Here is a 21,571-nt window from a genome sequence, read left to right as displayed (position 1 = left end):
CCCTACCAAGCTCGCCGATAATATAGATAAGATCCTTCACGCAGGAATATATCTCACCGGCACGGCCTTAGCGTGGTTCGAACCACGTATAAGGGATTTTATAGAGACTACGGCCAACCTCTAAGACGACGAAACTCAAGCTATATTCGCAAGCTTCGAAGGTTTCGAGAACACTATTAAGGACGTCTTCGGGAATATAGATAAGAACCGGGTTAATATTAAGACCCTACGAACCCTAAAGCAAACGGGATCTGCTACGGACTACGTATTAAAGTTTCGATAACTATCCAGCAGACTCGGATAGGACGACGAACCCCTTATAACCTACTTCTTCAATAGTCTAAAGTTAGAGGTCCAGGAGCAACTCTACGACAAAGACACACCTAAGTCCCTCACGGAGTATATCACGAACGTAATTAGGATCGACAACCGATTATACCTAAAGCGTAAAATATTAGGCAAAGGGAGGAATATAAATTAATCGTACCTAAACTTCAGAAACAATAGCAACGGAGGACGTCGCTACTATCTAAACCAAGGACGCCCCCGATAGTAGAATATAGTATAGGCATATACGACAAACCCAGGACCTATAGACCTAGACGCTATGCAACGATAACTCGCCGCGATAGACAATAACAAGAAAAACTCAACCTACTATAACTACGGCAAGCTAGGTCATTGGAAGCGCGAATACCGCTCACTAAAGAAGGGGCGAGGCTAGGGCTAGAGACTAGTGCCTGAAGGTAAGCCGAAGTAACTAAACATAACTAGGTCCGGCTACGATACGAAGTACCCAAGCTGGTCTAAGGTGCTATGCCCTAACCAAGCAGCTAATATAGAAAAAATGCCAAAGAAGGTTAATAAGCAACCTATGAACCAACTAGTGGCGCACGAAGCCCTACACTAGTCAGGATGCTATGATAATAACTACTATACCCACAAAGGCGGCAAGGAAGAATCGGGATAGTTTCTAAAAGCCCCGAAGGCAAGGACCCTTGCTATTATATAGAAAATCACTATAACCCCTAAGGATAGCGATAATTCGGGAAGCGATATAACCGATACCCTAGACTACGAAGAAGAACTACTACAAAAGAAAAGGATACTCGAGACCAACCTACTACACGGACGAGCAACCCCACGAGAATAGATAGAAGCAGCGATAGATCGATACGACCCCCTGCCGCAAGGAGAAGACCTCTAGATAGTTATCCCCGCTTAGATACTAGACAGAGGAATCAACTAGGTAATAGGCCGAAGAATAGTCTTAGGAGACGACCCACGTATATACCTAGATACGCTAAAATACTACGAACTCTTATAGATCTCTTATATATACTACTTTTGCAGAATATATACACTTAATAAAGGAAGGCATTAAATCTACCTAATTAAGGGACTAGCCACCCGCGTTATCAACGACCTATACGAAAAGCATAAAGCGAAGTTCTACGAATATATATACGTAGAACCTAGTATAGGATATATAATACTAAGGTAGTTAGCAAAATACCCCGAAGTATACGCACGAGACTAGAAAACGTGGCGCGGATGTTAGTTAGTGGACTATCCACGACACGCTAAGGCAAAGGTATTCGATTAGCATAGAACCAGAGAATAAAAGGAGATAGAAGAGCTCCGGCGACACGAGAATGCCGCAAAGGTATTGCTCGGTATTAAGATAGTCAAGAGCAAGGAATACGCCTTAAGCTACGGATAAGGGTGCAAGGGATACGAGAAGCACCCTAACGGTATAAGATTACCGTTCGACCCTACCGAACAAGCGAATCGAGACTATATTAGTAAAGGCAAGACAAACCACGAAAGGTATACTAGAGCGAAGGAAACGCTACACCTACGACATAGAATCGAGGCACGAGAATACCTTATTCCGCAAGGAAAAGCATGCACGTAGTATGTTACACACAGGTATTTCGAAGGATACACACTAGACTACGGAGTCTACTGCTACGGGTATATATATCACCCATACGAAGAAGAAGGAAAACAATATCCCTCGATATACCCAGAGTCGTACGATAGCAGCTACGCATACGACCCCGAGGACAACAATATCGATATAGAATACTACCCGTTAAAAAACTATTAACATCGCCTATAGAAAGGGCACAAGACGACGAAGGAAACCCAAAGACCCTCTACTCCGTGGAGATAGACGGAGGACAGAAAACGGTTTTAGAAGTCTAGATCAACGGATATTGCCTACGAGTACTATTAGATAGTAGGGCAATAGGCAACTATATCTCACTAGCAGTGGTTAACCGACACATACTACTATAGAATCACAAGACTCGGGCATATAAGCTTTTTAATATTAAAGGACAAAGCTTCGATTATAATGGTAGAACTATCGACCGCGAGACCGATTATCTCGACGCAACGATATAAGGACACTATAAGACAATCGTCTTCGATATTATAGACTTATATAAATACGATATAATACTAGGTCACCTATAGTTAACGAGAAGTAATCCGGTAGTCGATTAGCGCACTAGCTAGTTAGCGTGGGTGGACACGATAACGCGACGATCACTATTTAACTAGAAGGAAGCGAATATTCGCGACGACTTAGCCTCTAAAGGATCTTTACCGAAGGATATAAGCGAGCCGAAGCAGGCAAAAGCCGTAGTACTAACCGAGAAGGCTATACAACCGGGTATACAATACAAACAAGGAAAACGAATCCTCGCTAACATTATACAAAAGATATTTAAGGCAAACCAAGCCCTATAAGAAGAAAGAAAGAAGAAACCTATAATAGAAGAAGAACGAATAAAGAATATACCGCTAGAATACCGAAAGTATAGTAGGTTGTTTAAGGAAACCCTCGAAACGGGTATTCCGCAATATAGTTAGTAGGATCACGAAATCTATCTTAAAACTAGAACCTCGACTAAGTTCTACAAACTCTATAACCTTAACGAGAAGTAACTTAAAACATTACGAGAATATATCGACGAAATGCTTAAGAAAGGCTATATTCGAACCTCTACCTCGGAAGCAGGATATCCTATTATGTTCGTGCTAAAAAAGAATAGGAAGCTACGACTAGTCGTGGACTATCGGTAGCTTAACGATATTACGATCAAAGATAGGACACCCCTGCCGCTTATTAACGAGCTCAAGGATAGACTTCACGGCAAGAACTAGTTCACCGCTCTTGACCTAAAAGGAGCCTATAACCTAATCCGCATGAAGAAAGGAGACGAATAGAAGACAGCTTTTCGCACCAAGTTCGGTCTATTCGAGTATTTAGTAATGCTATTTAGCCTCACTAATGCTCTAGCTACCTTCTAACGAATGATTAACAACGTACTTAGGGAGTACCTAGATATCTTCGTTATAGCATACCTAGACGATATTCTAATCTTCTCGGAAAACCTTAAAGAACACAAGAAATACGTCCACTAGGTACTAAAAATACTTTAAGATACGAACCTCTTAGTTAACCTAGAAAAGAGTGCGTTTTATATATAAGAAACCGTCTTCCTCGGACACACGATCCGACCAAACGAAATCCTAATAGAATAAACAAAGATTAATACAGTCAAAGAATAGCCCGTGCTAACAACGCTTAAGGAAGTACAAGCGTTCGTGGGATTTACGAACTATTATCGACGCTTTATACGCGACTTTGCGAAAATCGCAGCACTACTCACGGGACTCACTAAGGGAAAAGAAGAATTTAAGTAGGAAACGGAGCAATAAAAGGCATTCGAAGGATTGCGAGACACTATACTATTAAATATAATACTCACAACCTACGACCCCGGAAGACTACTCGAATTAGAAATAGACGCATCGGACTACGCCATAGGAGCACAAATCGGTCAATAAGACGATAATAGCAACGTACGACTAATTGCATTCTTCTTAAAGAAACTCCACGGTGCGGAACTAAACTACCCCATTTACGACAAGGAATTCCTAGCAATTATCGCAGCTATTAAGGAATTTAAGCATTATATGCTAGGAACGAAGTTCACTACTAAAGTTTACACCGATCACTAAAATATCTCCTATTTCGCGATAACACAAGAACTCAGCGCACGATAAACAAGATACGCTAAATTCTTAGCCGATTACGATATTGAAATTATCTATCGGAAAGGTTCGGAAAATAGCAGAGTAGATACACTTAGCCGCCGACCAGACTACAACACCGAAGTACCAAAAGCCAAGGGCTAGATACTTTAATAAAATAACAAAGGAAACTACGTACAAATAGCACTTAACCTTCTTATATTCAGAGTAGAAGCAGACACTATATATTACGATAAAATACTAGAATAAGTATTAAAATATAAAAAAGAAATACCTAACGACTACGCGATAGAAATAAGAAAAGGACCTACTAGGAATAGACTGCTCTAGATACCACCGCTACTACGCGATGAAATCTTAATTAATATTCATACGCATCCCACGGCAGGATATTAAGGAGTCAGAAAGACTCTTAAACGAATACGACGAACGTACGACTACCAAGGAATCAAGGTAGACGTCGCACGCATCGTCGGACAATATAAAGATTATGCGCGCAGCAAGGCTACACGGCATAAGCCATACGGAGAGTTAAAGCCACTACCAGTGCCTTCAAAGCCATAGGAATCGATAGCCTTCGATCATATTACGAAGCTACCCAAATCTAAGGAACCAGGATCTAACGTCGAATACGATAGTATATTCGTTATTACGGACCGGATAAGCAAATTCGGATATTTCCTACCATACTAAGAAGCAACGGATGCAGAAATACTCGCATACACAATGCTTAAATATATCGTGGCCAACCACGGCCTTCCGGAAGAAATCATTTCGGATCGAGGAACGACATTCACCTCGAAGTTCTAGCAAGCATTAATAGCTTAGCTTAGGACCAAACACAAGCTTAGTATAGCTTACCACCTACAAACGGATGGACAGATAGAAAGATTGAATTAGATATTGGAATAGTACTTACGGTGCTATATTAGCTTTAAGCAAGACGATTGGGTCTCGAAGTTACCACTCGCCTAACTCGCCTATAACAGCGCACCTACGGAATCAACCAAAATCTCACTATTCTACGCGAACTACGGATACGAACCCGAGTTCGGCAATAAAATACCAAGGGATAGACCTCTTGCTAAGAAAGCTATGCTTAAAGTAGATCAATTACGCTCACTATATGAACACATAAAGAAATAGCTCGAATTCGTACGTACACGAATATCGAAGTACTATAATTAGAAAAGATCGAAGGGACCGATCTTTCGGAGGGGAGATATAGTCTACCTACTACGTAAAAATTTCACAATAACTCGACCTTCACCGAAGCTCGACCACAAAAAACTTAGACTATTTAAGATCGACGAGATCATCTCAGGCACTAACTACAAACTCTCACTACCCTCAAGCATGAGGATGCACCTAGTCTTTCACATATCACTACTCGAAAAAGCACCACGAAACGCAAAAACCAAGTACGAACTAGAAGTTCTCGAGGAACTCTACGAACCAGAACGGATACTCGATAAACGAACAATCAACGGAGAAATCAAATACCTTATTAAATAGAAAGGCTATGCGAGCAACGAAAATACATAGGAACCCGCTAAACACCTCACGAACTGCGGCCACCTATTGCGACAGTTCTATCGGGCCCAGCCAAACCGAAATCCACTAGAATCGACAGATCCAACGGCACATCCTCGTATACAGTATCCCATATCTACATGAAGTCAGGCTCTAAAAAGTTCTTAGTGGAGGAACGACTAGCGGAGGAGCCCGACACTTCTAACCGCCTCTGCTCGCGCTCAGCCTCCTCGCGCTCCACACGTTCTAGCTCCTCCACGCTATCAATACCACGAGACACGGCTCTTATTATCTTCTCGAACCATAGTTTCTTTTGTTTTCGAAGACGGAGGACCTTTTCCTCCGCCCGCTCGAGCTCGGTCTCGAGTTTTTAGTGTTATTCGGCGATCTTACGAAGCTGCGAGGTGGAGACCCCACCAACGTCGCAGGCCGAGCGGTTTGAACGAACGCACTCGGCGCAACGAGAGGAATCATCAGCTAAAACCTGACAGGTCTTAAGACCACGGCGCTCGTAGTTAGAGCAAGCAGGTATATCGACGGAATGCGCAAAGATGGTTTCAAGAAGACGGATCTTACGCTCCTTAGCGTCAAAGGACGATTTCTACGCACGCTTAGCGACACGGCCGGATATAGCAAGAAGATTGAACAAGGAAGAGGAAAACTCACTAGAACTAATAGGATTGGGGAAGGGCGCGTAATATATAATCTTAGGGACAAGATCTCGGAAGGAGGGGCATCATATTACGACCTAGTATGCGGCCTTCACGTGCTTCCAGGCACACCCCACTTTTTCTACCCACTCACAGCATAATCATCACTTACACGAATGATCGCGCCCGCGATCATTACGATCATCACGGATCACTACGAACAAGCAGAACAGATCATTGTCGGGAACAATAATCACCTTAGTATATAGGGAGCTACGCTTCACCATAGTCAGTCTCTACCCAGCTCCTTAGCTATCAATACAATTGTCTACGCAAGATCCACTATCTCGCACATAGACTGTGACCCGACCGCTCAAGTCAACGACATCCTAGTGTACTTAGTTCAAACCCGACTTCTATTCTATCTACCCGGTAGCTAGTCTAGACCCGAACGTCACACGTAGTCTAGTACTACCTATGTTTTTCTTACTTTATTAGCAGCAATATATAGCTAAGCCCTTTATAGAGCGATATACCCGGAGCCTCCTAAGCCCTAAAGGGCGGCGCTATAGAAACCTAGTGATTATAGTAAGAGCTTATCTAGTCGATCTATAAGAGCCCTACGATAGACTATATCCTCGTTATAGGGATAGGGAATAATACGGACGACGGCGGTAGGGGCGGGCTAGTAGGGCGGGTAGTAATAGACGCTGCCGTAGATATTGCCCTAGTTAATAAAGGTCTAGTCGCGGAACTAGCTACGACTAATATCGCGCCGCTAGTCTCGCCTATTATCGGTTATCGTCGCCGTCGTTCACTAGAGGATATAGTCCTCAAAGAGTTAGGACTTTGGCGGATGCATGAGGCACCGACGTGCCAACGTAGCCTTCTTCAGCCCCTCACGTGACAACGGCATGCAGCACTAGACAATCCTGATTGTGTCCGCTTGAAACTTCCTCCTCTCTTACAGCCATAAACCGCGCAATGGCTCCCTCACAACCGCCCGCCGACCGCAGAAACTTCCGAGTTGCCATCATTTGCGCTCTACCTCGCGAGGCCGATGCCGTCACCTTACTCTTCGACCAGTTTTGGGACGAGGTGCGCGATCCCTACGGCCGAGCAGATGGCGACACGAATACCTACATAACCGGTCGCATCGGAGACCATAACATTGTTTTAGCTGTCCTTCCGAATATGGGTACTAATAGCGCCGCGGCTGCAACCGCTAGCTTGCGATCGAGCTATGTTGGTTTAAGGCTCGCTCTCCTTGTCGGCATATGTGGAGGGGTCCCTTACATTGGTGGCAGTCATGCATTTCTAGGCGACGTGGTAGTGAGCAAGTCCATCACCCAATACGACTATGGCAGGTTGTATCCTGGACATTTTGCTGTGAAGAATACGGTCGAAGACAGCCTTGCGAGAGCCAACAGAGACATCCGAGGTCTCCTTGCCGTCTTTGAAACAGAGCTGATGAGGGAGCGGCTTCAGGCTGAGGCTTCAGGGCACCTGAACCACTTGCAGAAAGTGGCTAGGGACAAGCGGCGGCGAGCTAATTACCGATATCCTGGGACGACTGAAGACCGACTATATTCCTCGGACCATGTTCACAAACACTGGGACTCGTGTGACTTGTGTGCCGATGGCTCGGGTGCCTTCTGCGAGGCAGCCTCCAAGGCGTCATGTGCCGACACCAAGTGTGGTTCGGCTGACCTAGTGGTGAGAGAGCATCATGCCCGCGACGACGATTTCAGGCCAGAGATCTACATAGGTCGAATCGGCTCAGGCAACACAGTGATGAAGAGCGGGGAAGAACGGGATCAAATCGCCGCCCAACACAACCTCATTGCCTTCGAGATGGAAGGCGCAGGGGCCTGGGATGAAGTCCCTTGTATTGTTGTGAAAGGCCTCTGTGACTATGCCGATAGCCACAAGAACAAGGCCTGGCAAGACTTTGCGGCAGCCACGGCTGCATCTGTGGCCAAGGCCATCCTGGGGCGATACGCGGCTCACGACGGGGACCGAGCTTCAAACCAGCCGAATGGTACCTAATTTTGTTTCCCTCTTCTTTCAGACTTTTCAGACTGACGTGCGTGAAGATCAACGGCCATTGAGTGGACGAAGCGTTGCAAACAATTCGTTTGGAAACAATACTTTGATTAATCAGGGTGACGTAGGCGGAAACCTGACATATTGACCTACGTCAAGGGTCTCCCTCGACGTGCTATGTATGTACTGTACCGCACGTGCCGTTTGTCGAAAGCAGTCGACCATTCGACGATTGGTATCATGATAGCTCTTATGAACCCCTGCCCGATGCCAAAACAACTCTCCTCATGCTTGATGCATTGTATAGAGTGGTCAAAAAACCAGATACATAAACGCGTGAGATTACTGCTCTCCTACACGAGTAGTTTGAAGTGGAAGTATCGCTCACACATAACAGCCAGCCCTGCTATGAAAACTGGTAAGAGTTCACGTCGCGTAGCAGGACTCTACTACAAAGCTAAAGACGATGGCTGCTGCTACACAGTCACGTGAGGGGCTGAAGTAGGCTACGTTGGCACGTCGGTGCCTCATGCATCCGCTAAAGTCCCAACTCTTTGAGGACTATATCCTTTGGTGAACGACGGCGACGATAACCGATAATAGGCGAGACTAGCGACGCGACGTTAGTCGCAGCCAGTTCCGCGACCAGACCTTTATTAACTAAGGCAATATCCACGGTAGCGTCTACTACTACCCGCCCTACTAGCCCGCCCCTACCGCCGTCGTCCGCGTTATTCCCTATCCCCGTAACGAGGATATAGTCCGTCGTGGGGCTCTTATAGATCGACTAGATAAGCTCTTACTATAATTACTAGGTTTCTATAGCGCCGCCCTTTAGGGCTTAGGAGGCTCCGGGTATATCGCTCTATAAAGGGCTTAGCTATATACTATTACTAATAAAGTAAGAAAAACGTAGGTAGTACTAGACTACGCGTATCGACGATACGATAACGATAAGGATTGCTACGTCTTCTAGGTGCACGCCGATAGCGAAGCGATATTCACGTCCGATTATAAAGCGATCGGGAAGAAGCTCGGGGTCGACGACCGGCTTAATAGGTCGGATCTACTTAATATAGTCTATAGTAAGATAGGAGAACGGTCGGTATAGGTTATAATCCTCGATAACGCTAATAATCTCGGGTTATTTAGCGTCGGTCTAGTATAATAAGGGACGAACGAGAGCTTACGCTACTATATCCCCTACGTATCATAGGGAACGCTGCTATAGATAAGTCGAGACGAATATATTACCGGCACGCTTATAGGATCGCGTCGAGGGATCGAGGTACGGTCTATAGCTACGGAGGAGGCGATAACGCTTCTTATAAGGGTTAGGGATAACGAGTCGACTTTTAGTAAGGTCGGAGTTAATGCTTTACTAGAAGAACTATAACGTCTCCCGCTAGCAATCTCGCAAGCTAGCGCCTATATACAGCGTATATCGATATCGGTCGAGGACTATCTAAACCTTTTAGAATAAGGCAAAACTCGCTAGGAAGTCTTAAAGATAAGCGATACTAACCGATATCGACGGCTAGAGGTATCGAATAGCGTGCTTAAGATATAGAGGATCTCGATCGAGGGGATTCGAGCAGAGAGCGAGATATTATACCGGATCCTATATATAATTGCGTATATAGATAGCTAGGATATACCGTATGACTTAATAGCGACGGCTAGTCGATATAGTATAGTCGACGAGGACTATACCGGAGAGACTACCGACTTTTAGGTAGGGTAGGCTATTATACGACTAAAGGAGTTCTTATTTCTTAGCTTACGTTAGAGAGAAGACGGGAGGCGAAGCTATAAGATATATAGGCTTATATAAGACGCTATACGGTATAGGTTAAGTATAGGCGGGCCGATAAAGACGGCCCTTAGGGATACGGCGGGTAGGGAAGGTGGACTAGATAACGGAGAAGTATATTATTCGAGTTAACCGTTACGGATAGTAGATAAGCTCTTCCCGGTATCGGAAGGGAAGCTATAGGCACGGTGCGAGTAGTATATAACGTATACTATACGAGTAGTAGAGTAGGCGGAGGTTAGTAGGACGGAGGTTACTACGTTAGGATTGCTCCGCCGAGTATCGGGCTTTCTCTATAATCAAGGACGATAGAGGGAGAAAGAGCTTATAAATAAAAGGGCGTTAAGGCTCCGATAGTAGGTGGTTAGGGAGAAGCACCCCGATACGATTAATAGTATAGCGGACCTCGCGGTAACGTATTATACGTAGGGCCGATACGATAAGGATAAAGAGATTTCGGTTAAAGTACTAGATCTCCGATAGGAGGTAGTTAGGGAGAAGCACCCCGATACGATTAATAATATAGCGTCCCTCGCGGCGACGTACTATAGGTAGGGCCGATACGACGAGGCGGAGACGCTAAAGAAGCGAGCACTAGATCTCCGACGGGAGGTAGTTAGGGAGAAGCACCCTAATACGATTAGTAATATAGCGGAACTCGCGGCGATATACTATACGTAGGGTCGATATAACGAGGCTAAAGGTATTTATCGGGAAGTACTAGATCTCCGACGGGAGGTAGTTAGGGAGAAGCACCCCGATACGATTAGTAGTATAGCGTCCCTCGCGGCAACGTACTATAGGTAGGGCCGATATAACGAGGCTAAAGGTATTTATCGGGAAGTACTAGATCTCCGACGGGATATAGTTAGGGAGAAGCACCCCGATACGATTAGTAGTATAGCGGACCTCGCGGCGACGTACTATACGTAGGGCCGATACGATAAGGATAAAGAGATTTCGGTTAAAGTACTAGATCTCCGACGGGAGGTAGTTAGGGAGAAGCACCCCGATACGATTAGCAATATAGCGTCCCTCGCGGCGACGTACTATAGGCAGGGCCGATATAACGAGGCGGAGACGCTAAAGAAGCGAGCACTAGATCTCCGACGGGAGGTATTTAGGGAGAAGCACCCCGATACGATTAGTAATATAGCGGACCTCGCGGCGACGTACTATAGGCAGGGCCGATACGACGAGGCGGAGACGCTAAAGAAGCGAGTACTAGATCTCCGACGGGAGGTAGTTAGGGAGAAATACCCCGATACGATTAGTAGTATAGCGTCCCTCGCGGCGACGTACTATAGGTAGGGCCGATATAACGAGGCGGAGACGCTAAAGAAGCGAGCACTAGATCTCCGACGGGAGGTAGTTAGGGAGAAGCACCCCGATATAATCAAGAGCATAGCGGACCTCGCGGCGACGTACCATAGGCAGGGCCGATATATCGAGGCTGAAGGTATTTATCGGGAAGTACTAGATCTCCGACGGGATATAGTTAGGGAGAAGTACCCCGATACGATCAGCAGTATAGCGGACCTCGCGGCGACGTACCATACGCAGGGCCGATATAACGAGGTTGAAGTACTTCATAACACTACTCTAGACCTTCGCCGGCATATTCTTGGTGAAGATCACCCGCACACGACTCAGAGCACTATGTACCTGGCCTCCACACTATGAGTTTTGGCAAAGGGAGGTCCCACTGAAGTAAGGGACCTAGTTGAAACTCCTCAGAGACCTTCAAATACTGTAACGTGATTGATAAGCGAACCGGCCAGACAAGCGAACCGGCCACTTTTCTATCATCATCCATCATTGTCATTTGATCAATTGTTCTACAACAACCAGCAATGTCAGATCAAAGGAATGAAGCTAATATCCTTCTTGCTATTCAAGCGCTTCAAACCAACCCAAAATTAAGTGTGCGACGCGTAGCTAAGATCTATAATGTTCCACGCTGCCATCGCCGCACATGCCTCTCCAGCCGACACCTGTTCCACAAACCATGCTTACCTTCGCCCACCAAGCTTTGGAAGATGACGCCGCAGCAGACAGCGTCACGGCCACACGTCGAGTTTGACCTTACCGTTAGCTTCGTGATGTCCGCCAAATGCATGAGCGTCTAGTGCGGTTCATATGAAGCTACTCTACATAAGCACTTACCGGTCACAAAGTATTAAGTAGCGAGTAATATGTAGCTAGCGGGGTTCAAAGTCTCAATATTCAGGTACGTACAACTCTAAGGGCAATGGCAAAGTAGCCGGCGGCCGTCGCCATTACCCGCCCCGTTTGTCCTCTCCATAGTCGGCACGGCGAAACAACGCTCACTTCACGAAGAAAATGGGCAACGAGTCCTACGAATGACATGGTGCCTACCTCTCGGCCAGCCAATCTTCTACGAAACGTCAATAGGGGTGCTAGATGACAATTAAGTTATAGCGTGGCTCTCGAAGCATTGTTTCTATTATCCTCCGCAATTATATGACCGGTTTTCAATTATCTGCACCAGCAGCTATCAGACTCTGCTCCGGCTTTCTCGCTATCCACACGTATCTATAGCGCGATTAGAAATTACCACAACACTAACCTGCACATGAAAGCCGACCACCAAAGGGAACTAACATATTACAGTAGGTGCGGTACTTCAGAGTATAGATCTCAAGCCGAGCACTAGCGCACAGCTTATGAACTTATTCGTAATCCAGTCCATGCTTCTCTATCAAGGGCATCATACTCAGAGATTCGAGACTATAGCTCAACCCGAGGTTGAACCAGCGTGCAAGCTCTTGTTCATGTGGATCGAGAGACTAGGGGGACACGTAGGCTTTGATAACTTATTGCTTAAAGTCGACGAATCCTGCGGCCTGGATCATCTCTTTCGTTGCTGTAGGTGTGACTGTCACGCTGCGATTGCATTTATCTATGCTAGTATGGAAGAGCTCTGACCATTTTTGGAATAAAGAGTCTTCAGGCTTCACAACGTCGTCGTCCTATCTAGGAGTCCAGTTAACTTTAACCTACTCTATATAGCCAAAACCTTGTGTCAAGTGCCTAGTCATACTTAGCGCTAGCTACATTCGCAATATTTTACCTACTTGAAGGTGCTTTGATAGATCTACGGCCATAATTCTATTTGAATACCGCCGCGTAGCATTCGCATATGAATCAAGTCGCAGTCTGCCAGTAATGGACTCCACGTTGATTCTTCTATATCGTATTGTTTGAAAACAAGCCCCGCGGGAATCCTAGAAAAATATTAGTCCGCGGTCTTAGTTGATTTCGCAAGACTTACAATGCCGGTTGAACCAGATTCAGGTCTACTGCCATGATGTGAGCTCTGATGAGATAGCTGTAACATACGAGTTAGTATCGACAACCAAAGCTTGGAGTTGTCAGACGCACTTTTCAGCTACATCAATTGCCCAAATGCCGGTGCCTGTACCAAGGTCCATGATCCTAGGTTGCTGCCGTTTAATAGGGACACTATATGGCTTGCCTCGGGCGACGAGGAATACTTTATGAAATAGATCGAGCCGCTTCGACTCCTCCTAGATGGTATTAATTGAAATGCTTGTAAATGTTAGGCAATATATGCGTACCGAGTCGATAGGAACAAAATATTTGTCGGATTTCCAGGAGCCATAGAAGCGCCCATAAATCCAGTATCCCTCTTTGAGGTATTCCTGTAGCTCGATTACACTGAAAGAGCAACGTGTCAGTCAACTCAGGTTGCCATAATAGCAGACGCAGCACGTACGCCGATGGCATAGTGACCGACGCCCGGTAAGGATGGACCTCAGAATGGCTCAATCGTCGCGGCAGCCTCAAAATGTTCTAGATTGATATTGTGTCATTCAAATCGCGAGGAAGATCGGAGATGCGGATGGCGGTCAGCATGGATGTTCCATTAGAGTATCTTATTTACACGTGACTGTAGTCAGGTGATACGTCAGCATGTCTAGCCCAACACTGAAATTCAATAACCCCATAAAAGCAATTCCCTAAAGAACAATCATCCCTTCATGTCCCATTAAAAAATGGGATACCCTGTAGGGTACGACACACATCCAAACCAAGAGGACGAGTCAGATCATCCTGCGCTCCGTAGCACGAGAAGTTAATAAGAATAGCAAACTTATGTTTCTCTCGGCTTTTATCCAACGGGTCAATAAGCTGACATTCTTGAAGCTTCCCGTTACCTAAATCAATATATGGCATAGAAGGGCAGATTTTTCGAGTGTGCGAGATCTCACAAACGGCTCCTGGTGGAAGTCGGAGACAGCTAAGACTCTGTCGAAAATGGTTACCATTCATAGCGTCGTTTGGCGTTCGAAGGTTTCCTTGAATAGGGCATATCGTGACGCGAGGGGTAGAATGCTCCGAGCTATCAGGAAAGTCTGCCCATACAACCCTGATGTTATTGAGATTAGGCTTAGTTAACCTCCTCCACGCGACGCTTTGTGTAGTAGGCATGACGTCTCTAGACACTGGTAGAATATTACGTCTTAGGATTTGTCTGCCCAGGCCCTGACTAGGCGGATTTGCGGTGATATGGCCGTCGACATCGGTTCCATATGAACAATAATTGTGGCTTATAAATCCATAAACGTTTAATGGTTTCTTGAATAGATTAGTAATAATCCTGACCGCGATCTAAATTTTGAGGGGCTCCTCGTTCCAAGGGTCGGATCGCTCTTTCCAATATTCGAGGGGATCTTCGAGTCGTTTTTTCCACAGAGTCACGTCATGGCCGATTAAGAACACCTTGTGACCTCTTTTCATCAAACCCTCGATCCAAGGTGCGTGTTCGGGCATGTCTCGGAGTAAGGTAATAAACCGATGTCTCGTACGCTCCTATTCTTTGTTCCTCAAAATGTTGAGTATAGCGAGAAAGCATGTAGCTTCTGAGCCCGAGAGGTTATTCAAAACTCCTTCTGTGAAATGGGGCAGTGCCGCACAGAGGCGTTGTAACGTAGTACCAGAATAATTCATAATTCAAGACGGAGTGATTGGGTCTAGGGTAGTTGCATGCCGGCAATGACTAACGCATGGGTCTATGTTATATCTAGCATATTTGATATGGTTCTAGTATATAACTAGTGAGGGGAAGATCGAGTTTCTAAAGAGGAGTATTTATTTTCGAAGCACTAAAATAAGATCATACCTTCATTTCTATGACGAATTGTTGGCATTGCTAGTGCTAGCTCTTGAATTCGGCTGACCTAAATTAAGACCCTGCACTAAAACAAGATCACTGCGACCACCGTCTCTATTCTAGCACGGCGCAACAAATAAGTGTCTGAGCACACGGTTTGATTGAGTTAAGTTAAAGTGCACGCTTGGTCCTGGTCCATAGTCATCTATGATTACCCGCATACTCCTCGTACCATGTTGCCTCCGCATACCCTAAACCGCTATCAATTAATGGTACTTGAGGCGCAGAATTCAAGTTATGTCTTAGACATTTTGGCGGCTATGTGTAACTAGGTCTTCCTCGCAGGATTCGTCACTCTTCTAGCAATATTCATAACGATTGCATACGTAAAAAATCTAGAACACACGCAAGCAGGGCAGATCATTCAAATTTTTGCAAAGAGAACTCCAATTCTGGTCATTAGCTGTATTTCGTTTTCTCTAGGTGCTTCCGGCGTGTCCTGGTGCACATGGAGCATGAGGTATAATCAGGTTTGGATTTTTGCCAATATTTTATTGTAAGCCGCAAGCCTCGGAGGTCGAACGGAACTAATGAAGACGAAGGCCCGGGTTTTAAAATGCTCTTCTTGGACTTCTGATGATGCTAGTGAGGGTATATACCACGTAGGATGGGTATTGGTCTCCCATAGCGATTGTTAGTTTCTGCGTTGCCGGTGTCTACGGGGTTTTGATGGGATCTAGTATGTTGGGCTTTGAGATGATTCTTTTTAGGAGGCTAAGAAGCTATTAGCAATAATGAACTGCTTTAACTCGAAGTATATTACCTACCTTAACGCCTGGAAACTTGACACCCCCTTCGCCGCTGTCCTGGTTTGTCTGTTCCTTCTTAAAGTAGCCGATGAACTTAAGCACGGGATTTTCTTAGTCTCTGAGTTGCTAGACGTGTCTTACGTATGTAGGGTTCTTTCGCTATCGTTTCGGAGTTAGTTCTGGTTTTATATCGAGTATATCTCTAATCGGTCGTTTGTGGCTTGAACATCCGTGAATGTACCCCGTGCTTGGTTTGAGGATAATAGCAGTAGATGACTGGATATGGTACCTCTCGCGATGTTGTTTCTTTGATAATTCGGAAACATTACCAGGCTGCGGCGGTGGAGAAGGTGTTTGTGGTTAATGTAAGAAATATATAACAAGCTCCCGGCATTCTTGCAATTGTGTAAGATCCAACTGGGTGCTGAGCGATTGTGTGGAGCTAACAACTTCTTCGAACACCTTGATAGAGTCGTGACGGGTCGGAAACCGAATATTGATGAGCAGCTAGATCATTCAATGGCACGTCAATCAAGCGTGGCAATCGCCGTCTCAGCTTATCTCACGATATTAGTATACAGGGGTGATAGATCGTTTATATTTACAGAATTAGACCAGGCAGACTACAAGGCGTTATAATGCTCATCTATTTTTAGATGCATAGAAAATCTAGAGGGGTATAAAGTTGTCTTATTCCCCTCTCTCGCTCTCTACCATATTTATATCAACTTCGTAACATTATCGTTATCATATCCTCAATAATAACTATCCATTGTCCAACGGGTGACATGGATACTATCCCGCCTTATGGTTCGCCTACGAAACGACCATATGAAAGCATAGAATATCCGTCTTAGGTAGTGCTGTCATGAGTGCTGCTAATATAAGCTAACTCGTTGAAAGGGCAACCAATATTACAGAGACGTTGGAACCTCGGTTCGCGATACTATCGGCATTAAGACAGAAAGTCAAACAGACGAATGCAACTACCCAGAGCTTGGGGATGTCGTAGACGTATTGAATTCCGGGGCCGTTAAGACAAAGATCTATCTTGTCTTCCCGGGAGGGATATATATCCAGACCTTGGATCGATAGAATTTCTTGCACCTGACTATAGTTGAGCTACGAAACGCACTACCTTCTGAATGGTTGAAATCGATCCCGGTACCCTTATACACGACCATCCATATTATAATCTCGATATAGACCGAGGTCCTGAGCGCTGTGTAAATACCTCTGTTCTCGGACTTGGGTGGGTTCTACACCGCTACGAAGAGACTCGCCGAGTTTCAGGCAGAAACCATGAGCCGGGTGATGAATATGCGCGAGACCACCTAGTTTAACAAAAGAGTTGATCTCAGCGTTATTCTGCAGGCGTTGAAATGAGTCATGGCATTGGACTAATTTGTTACTTTGTGTTTCTATCCTCGTTAATCGTATTATTTTGACGATAGCTGTGGCCTAGTGTTATGTAATTATGTCGAAGAAAATGAATATTCGTACCACGAAGCTTAAACTCGTATTATAAAGCCTGATTCGTGATAGTGTTTATTCGAACGGGATGTTGACTTAGGGCTTAGACTCCTTAATCAATTAATTACCAAAAACTCTGAAAGCTTACTGATAGCTAGTGCATCTCCTTCAATCGTATTCACCAACTCCTCATCCACCCAGCTATAAGTCCAGCCGCCCCCAAAGTCAATTAGCCAAACATCGTCTTGTTCGTCGATAATAACGTTGCTGGCCTTTCCGTCGCCCCAGATTATCTCTTTGGCGTGTAAGGTGTGAACTACCTCGCGGATCTGCCTAATCCACTTTTGCCTCCGCTGTACTGGCGTCGCGGGAACGTCTATATCCCTGAGGCGGCGTCCGGGGATCCATTGCCGAAGGAAACCGACAATGCGGCCCATATCTTCGTGCCTTATATATCCCAGAAGCTACGGGGTATGTATTGTAGCATCGAGCTTAGGTGGTGGAAGCTTCCGCACTTCCTGTAAGTATTATAGCTCTCGCCCCACGCTAGTGCCAATCAGTCCTCTACTTACGACAGCCTTATAGAACATCTCTTTGCCGTTAACCAAGACCCGACTAGCAGCGTGCCTACCGCCTTCTACAAACATCTCCCGGATAAGTATTGCTTTGGTTGTGTAGTAAGGAAGGGTATTGTTAATGTCTAACTCATCCTCTTCGGCGCTATTATAGCCTATACTACCCGCAGAAAGGGTATAGGTATCGCTTGGTTCGATAGGGATAATAACAGGCTTGCCGTCGGTGTCTAGAAGCTGGAAATGAAGTGTCGGGGGATAAATGGCCGAGTGAAGATCTCGCGGTGGATTGAGCTTTATCTGGAGCGTGGCTTGAGCTTTAAAGATAGTCCTGCCTGCATCTAAAATAACCCCTAGAATCTCGTCCTTAAGCTCCTCGTACTCGAAGTCGCCCATATCGTCAGAGGCAGCGCGGCCCAGAACATCGATGAGGTGGTCTTGTATTGAGCGCCGATTTCGGTCGTGGTTTGAAGAGCTGGGGAATATCGATACGGCGATTCGCTGGCTATTGAAGTTGAAAATGAGGTCTGCGCCATCACCGTCGCCCGCATGGATCTGGAGGACGGCGAGCCTGTCCAACTCGCCTATTTCGCCTATAGTATGAGACTCTCTGAAGCGATAATGAGATATTATTATGTGAATCAAATATCTAGTTTGCGTTAGCTCGCTAATAGGACAATAAGAATAAGTCGTGAAGCGAGCTATTCTGAGATAAGAGAGGAAGGTGAGTTGGTGTGTGTCGGATTTTCTGACGCAGACTGAAGCTTAACGCGTGGCTAGAAGATTCCACTTTTCCCCCACAGCGAATGCCCGGGAGTGACTAGCAACGCGCGCGGCTTGCTGCCCCTTATCCGCCCGTAGTGAAGATGAGTTACAGCATTGATTGGGCATGCATATGACAGAGGCCTTTTATGGAGATGGCGATGTGCGTCTAAATATATCCGGGATCGTGTCTATAAGCTATTTTTAGCTCATTATATGTAGATCACAAGCTGTTGCAGCAGCTTGAAGTAAGGCAACTAGCGTAAATAAAGTCACTCTCTGCCCGATTCCCCTGCCTGCCCTAAGCATTCCTCGGTGTTTAATATATGCCATAATACTACAGTTATCTATCGCTGCGGCCGTCACACCAGTCGTGAGATTACCCACTGCCCCGATGCCATGGTCTCCCGTCGAACCGGCAAACTTATTATATGCGGTTCTCGGTCCCACACGCGGTCCGACTAGCGAGACTCCTTGTGCGAAAAGCGTAGCTACCGCCACTTCCAGCTCGGTGGTACTTAGACCTACTGTATGTGTTAGAATGGCCCTAACCGCTATGGGCGATGCGTCTTCACCCGTGTTATTAATCCGGAGACTAATAATATTATTAACCCTTGCAATCACAGACCCTGTGATAAATGCACCGCGTATATATCCCAACGAAGGCGCAGATAGAGCAAGCTTATCTCGACCAGTGGGAATATATCTCTCGCCAGCACGGGCGTGGTAGGAAATCGATTAGATTAGCGGGCTTTGTACCCTTACGGCCATGTGAAGTTGAATAACTAGACTAGATAGATCACGTTGTTCGAAATGGTCCGTGCTGCTGCTTCATCGGCTGAGTTTCACCGTCACATAGACGCAAGACGTATGTCTCGCCGAGTGACTGAGCTCCGCGGAGCTTCACTCTTAATTAACGCATAATATTGGAAGCAATATCTATTTGGGTACGTTCCTAATGTTTATCCTATATGATAGACCTTAAGGTTAAGAGGGAAGTATCTGTAGAACTATCGAACTGATGAAGCAAAGCCCGCGTATCTCCAACCGCAAAAGTCAACGCCTTGCTATGATCATAACCCTGCAGCCTCTAGGTCCAATAGGCAGTAGTAATGCCACTATCTAGCCTGTACCCGCAGAAAAAGCTACTAAATGCCGTTTCGTGGAAGCTCCTAACAAAATCGCGGATTCGTGGCCCTTCCATGCAACAGGCCTGATAGAAATAACAAATGTTAATCGAAAGGTCGGGGAGTTGCTTCTTCTGGCCATTGAGGAATATATCCAAATCGGCTAGAGGTTGTGCTAACGGTTGAGTTGCCTCCTCTGAAGGTGCAAGGGATTGAAAACAAAAACATGCTACTAAGAGGGCAGCAAGCTTACTACTCTCCGAGCAGGACCTAATGTTTTGTTGTAGGCCCGAGATATATTCTCGAACACCGTGCTAGATCGTATGCTATGTGTTTTCTTGTAACTACGCTCTTCCCGTCCATAATAGAAGAGACATTAGGTGGCTAGTGAGATGCTCCTCCCAAGCCTAGCCTCTATCTACTATGTCGTCGTGGAACTACATGCTGCTCTCTATCTAAGAAAAGTTTAGATACGAGAATAGTTTCTCGGCGTATAGCTTTCCCGTTATTGATAATAGCTTGTGTAACTCGCGGGGATAACTTACTAAGACGTGAGGAGGTGCTAGAAAAAGCTTAGGCATGTACTCCGTGTACTTTTGTGAGGAAGCGACGATATTAATCCCCTGATATAGATGATATTTCTTAAGCAGCGGCATAACTTGGAAATCCCTATCAATTCGGGGAGACGTTGCACCTAGTAGTGAAGCCAGAAGCCTGAGGTTGTCTGACGGTGTTTGCAGCTTATCGATGAGGGGCGGATAACAAAGCTGAGACGCTCCGAACATGCCTAGCAACCTTCGGAGAAGACCGATAGCATGGAGAGTCGAGGGGTAAGTAGACCTAAGATTCATCCATGCTATAGTCCAAACCCCGCGAGCATCAAACTCACGGAGGCGTGAGCTCTCCTCACATATTGCTAGGTGGCATTTGATCGCGTAGAATAAGAGGGCTTTAGCGGACTCGTGTATATTTCCCTCGGCCTGAATTATATTAGTTAAGCTACTTGCAAGCAGATTGGACATGATATACCTTGATTTCTTCGCTTAGGATGGGTATCTCAAGGTCAACCAGGGCAGACCCGTGAAGCCCACGCATAGCATACCCTAGCTGAACGCCATATCGCCGAATGGCTCCTCTACATCGAGGCTAATAGTGCTTATCACGTAGAGCCGCGTTTCTAACTTCCCGCTTCTCGCCCTCCGTCGCGCGAAGGAGATTATAGCCGTTTCCTTCGAGGTTGAGTGCTTCGGGGGTTGACATAAATAACCCTATATGGTCATTAAGCACGAGCTCGCTTGAGTGAATTTGATCATTATTAGCCAGGCTCGCGTAGTCTTGTAAGCTGAGGAAATACAAGTCCTATGAGATCAGGGGAAAGTGATAGGAGTTATGCGGGGAGGTCGACGGAGTGGTTGGGGCGGGTGTATTGACATTGGTTTCGGATCCGCTATCGTATGCCTCTGACGATACGCATCTATACGCTATTGTGAAGACGAAGACAATGTCGGGAGCTCGGGTTGACCACGCCGGGTTTACCTTAGGTAAGGCAGAGCGAGG

The 21,571-nt window shown here is 45.8% G+C and overlaps 6 protein-coding genes across 6 annotated transcripts; 2 read left to right on the top strand and 4 right to left on the bottom strand.

Moving 5' to 3' along the window:
• Positions 1–7,238: 7,238 nt before the first annotated feature.
• Positions 7,239–8,448, top strand: F5Z01DRAFT_624786 (nucleoside phosphorylase domain-containing protein; the record flags this gene model as incomplete). Its single annotated transcript, XM_046261386.1, has 2 exons — positions 7,239–8,295; positions 8,351–8,448. 2 exons carry the CDS (start codon positions 7,239–7,241, stop codon positions 8,446–8,448), a joined length of 1,155 nt encoding a protein of 384 aa, XP_046116835.1.
• Positions 8,449–11,869: 3,421 nt separating this feature from the next.
• F5Z01DRAFT_659796 (uncharacterized protein) lies at positions 11,870–12,542 on the top strand. The gene has a single exon (XM_046263799.1). The coding sequence runs from the start codon at positions 11,967–11,969 to the stop codon at positions 12,240–12,242; it is 276 nt and encodes a 91-aa protein (XP_046116834.1). The 5' UTR covers positions 11,870–11,966; the 3' UTR covers positions 12,243–12,542.
• A 383-nt stretch (positions 12,543–12,925) lies between these two features.
• F5Z01DRAFT_659794 (uncharacterized protein) lies at positions 12,926–13,983 on the bottom strand. The gene is made up of 6 exons (XM_046263798.1): positions 13,874–13,983; positions 13,716–13,815; positions 13,519–13,664; positions 13,409–13,465; positions 13,212–13,361; positions 12,926–13,167 (listed from the first exon to the last, which is right to left on the bottom strand). Exons 1-5 carry the CDS (start codon positions 13,882–13,884, stop codon positions 13,232–13,234), a joined length of 444 nt encoding a protein of 147 aa, XP_046116833.1. The 5' UTR covers positions 13,885–13,983; the 3' UTR covers positions 12,926–13,167; positions 13,212–13,231.
• Positions 13,984–14,125: 142 nt separating this feature from the next.
• F5Z01DRAFT_659790 (uncharacterized protein) lies at positions 14,126–14,779 on the bottom strand. Its single transcript, XM_046263797.1, has one exon. It carries the CDS (start codon positions 14,587–14,589, stop codon positions 14,137–14,139), a length of 453 nt encoding a protein of 150 aa, XP_046116832.1. The 5' UTR covers positions 14,590–14,779; the 3' UTR covers positions 14,126–14,136.
• A 2,890-nt stretch (positions 14,780–17,669) lies between these two features.
• F5Z01DRAFT_689593 (uncharacterized protein) lies at positions 17,670–19,016 on the bottom strand (the record flags this gene model as incomplete). The annotated part of the gene is made up of 8 exons (XM_046266082.1): positions 17,670–18,000; positions 18,022–18,044; positions 18,069–18,071; positions 18,099–18,117; positions 18,142–18,168; positions 18,199–18,265; positions 18,293–18,718; positions 18,896–19,016. 8 exons carry the CDS (start codon positions 19,014–19,016, stop codon positions 17,670–17,672), a joined length of 1,017 nt encoding a protein of 338 aa, XP_046116831.1.
• A 1,453-nt stretch (positions 19,017–20,469) lies between these two features.
• F5Z01DRAFT_638067 (uncharacterized protein) lies at positions 20,470–21,036 on the bottom strand (the record flags this gene model as incomplete). The annotated part of the gene is made up of 1 exon (XM_046262338.1): positions 20,470–21,036. One exon carries the CDS (start codon positions 21,034–21,036, stop codon positions 20,470–20,472), a length of 567 nt encoding a protein of 188 aa, XP_046116830.1.
• Between the last annotated feature and the right edge of the window lie 535 nt (positions 21,037–21,571).

Source organism: Emericellopsis atlantica (assembly GCF_019669845.1).
Source record: "Emericellopsis atlantica unplaced genomic scaffold F5Z01scaffold_19, whole genome shotgun sequence".
Taxonomy (NCBI): Eukaryota; Fungi; Ascomycota; class Sordariomycetes; order Hypocreales; family Bionectriaceae; genus Emericellopsis; species Emericellopsis atlantica.
This window is presented reverse-complemented; position numbering and strand designations above follow the sequence as displayed.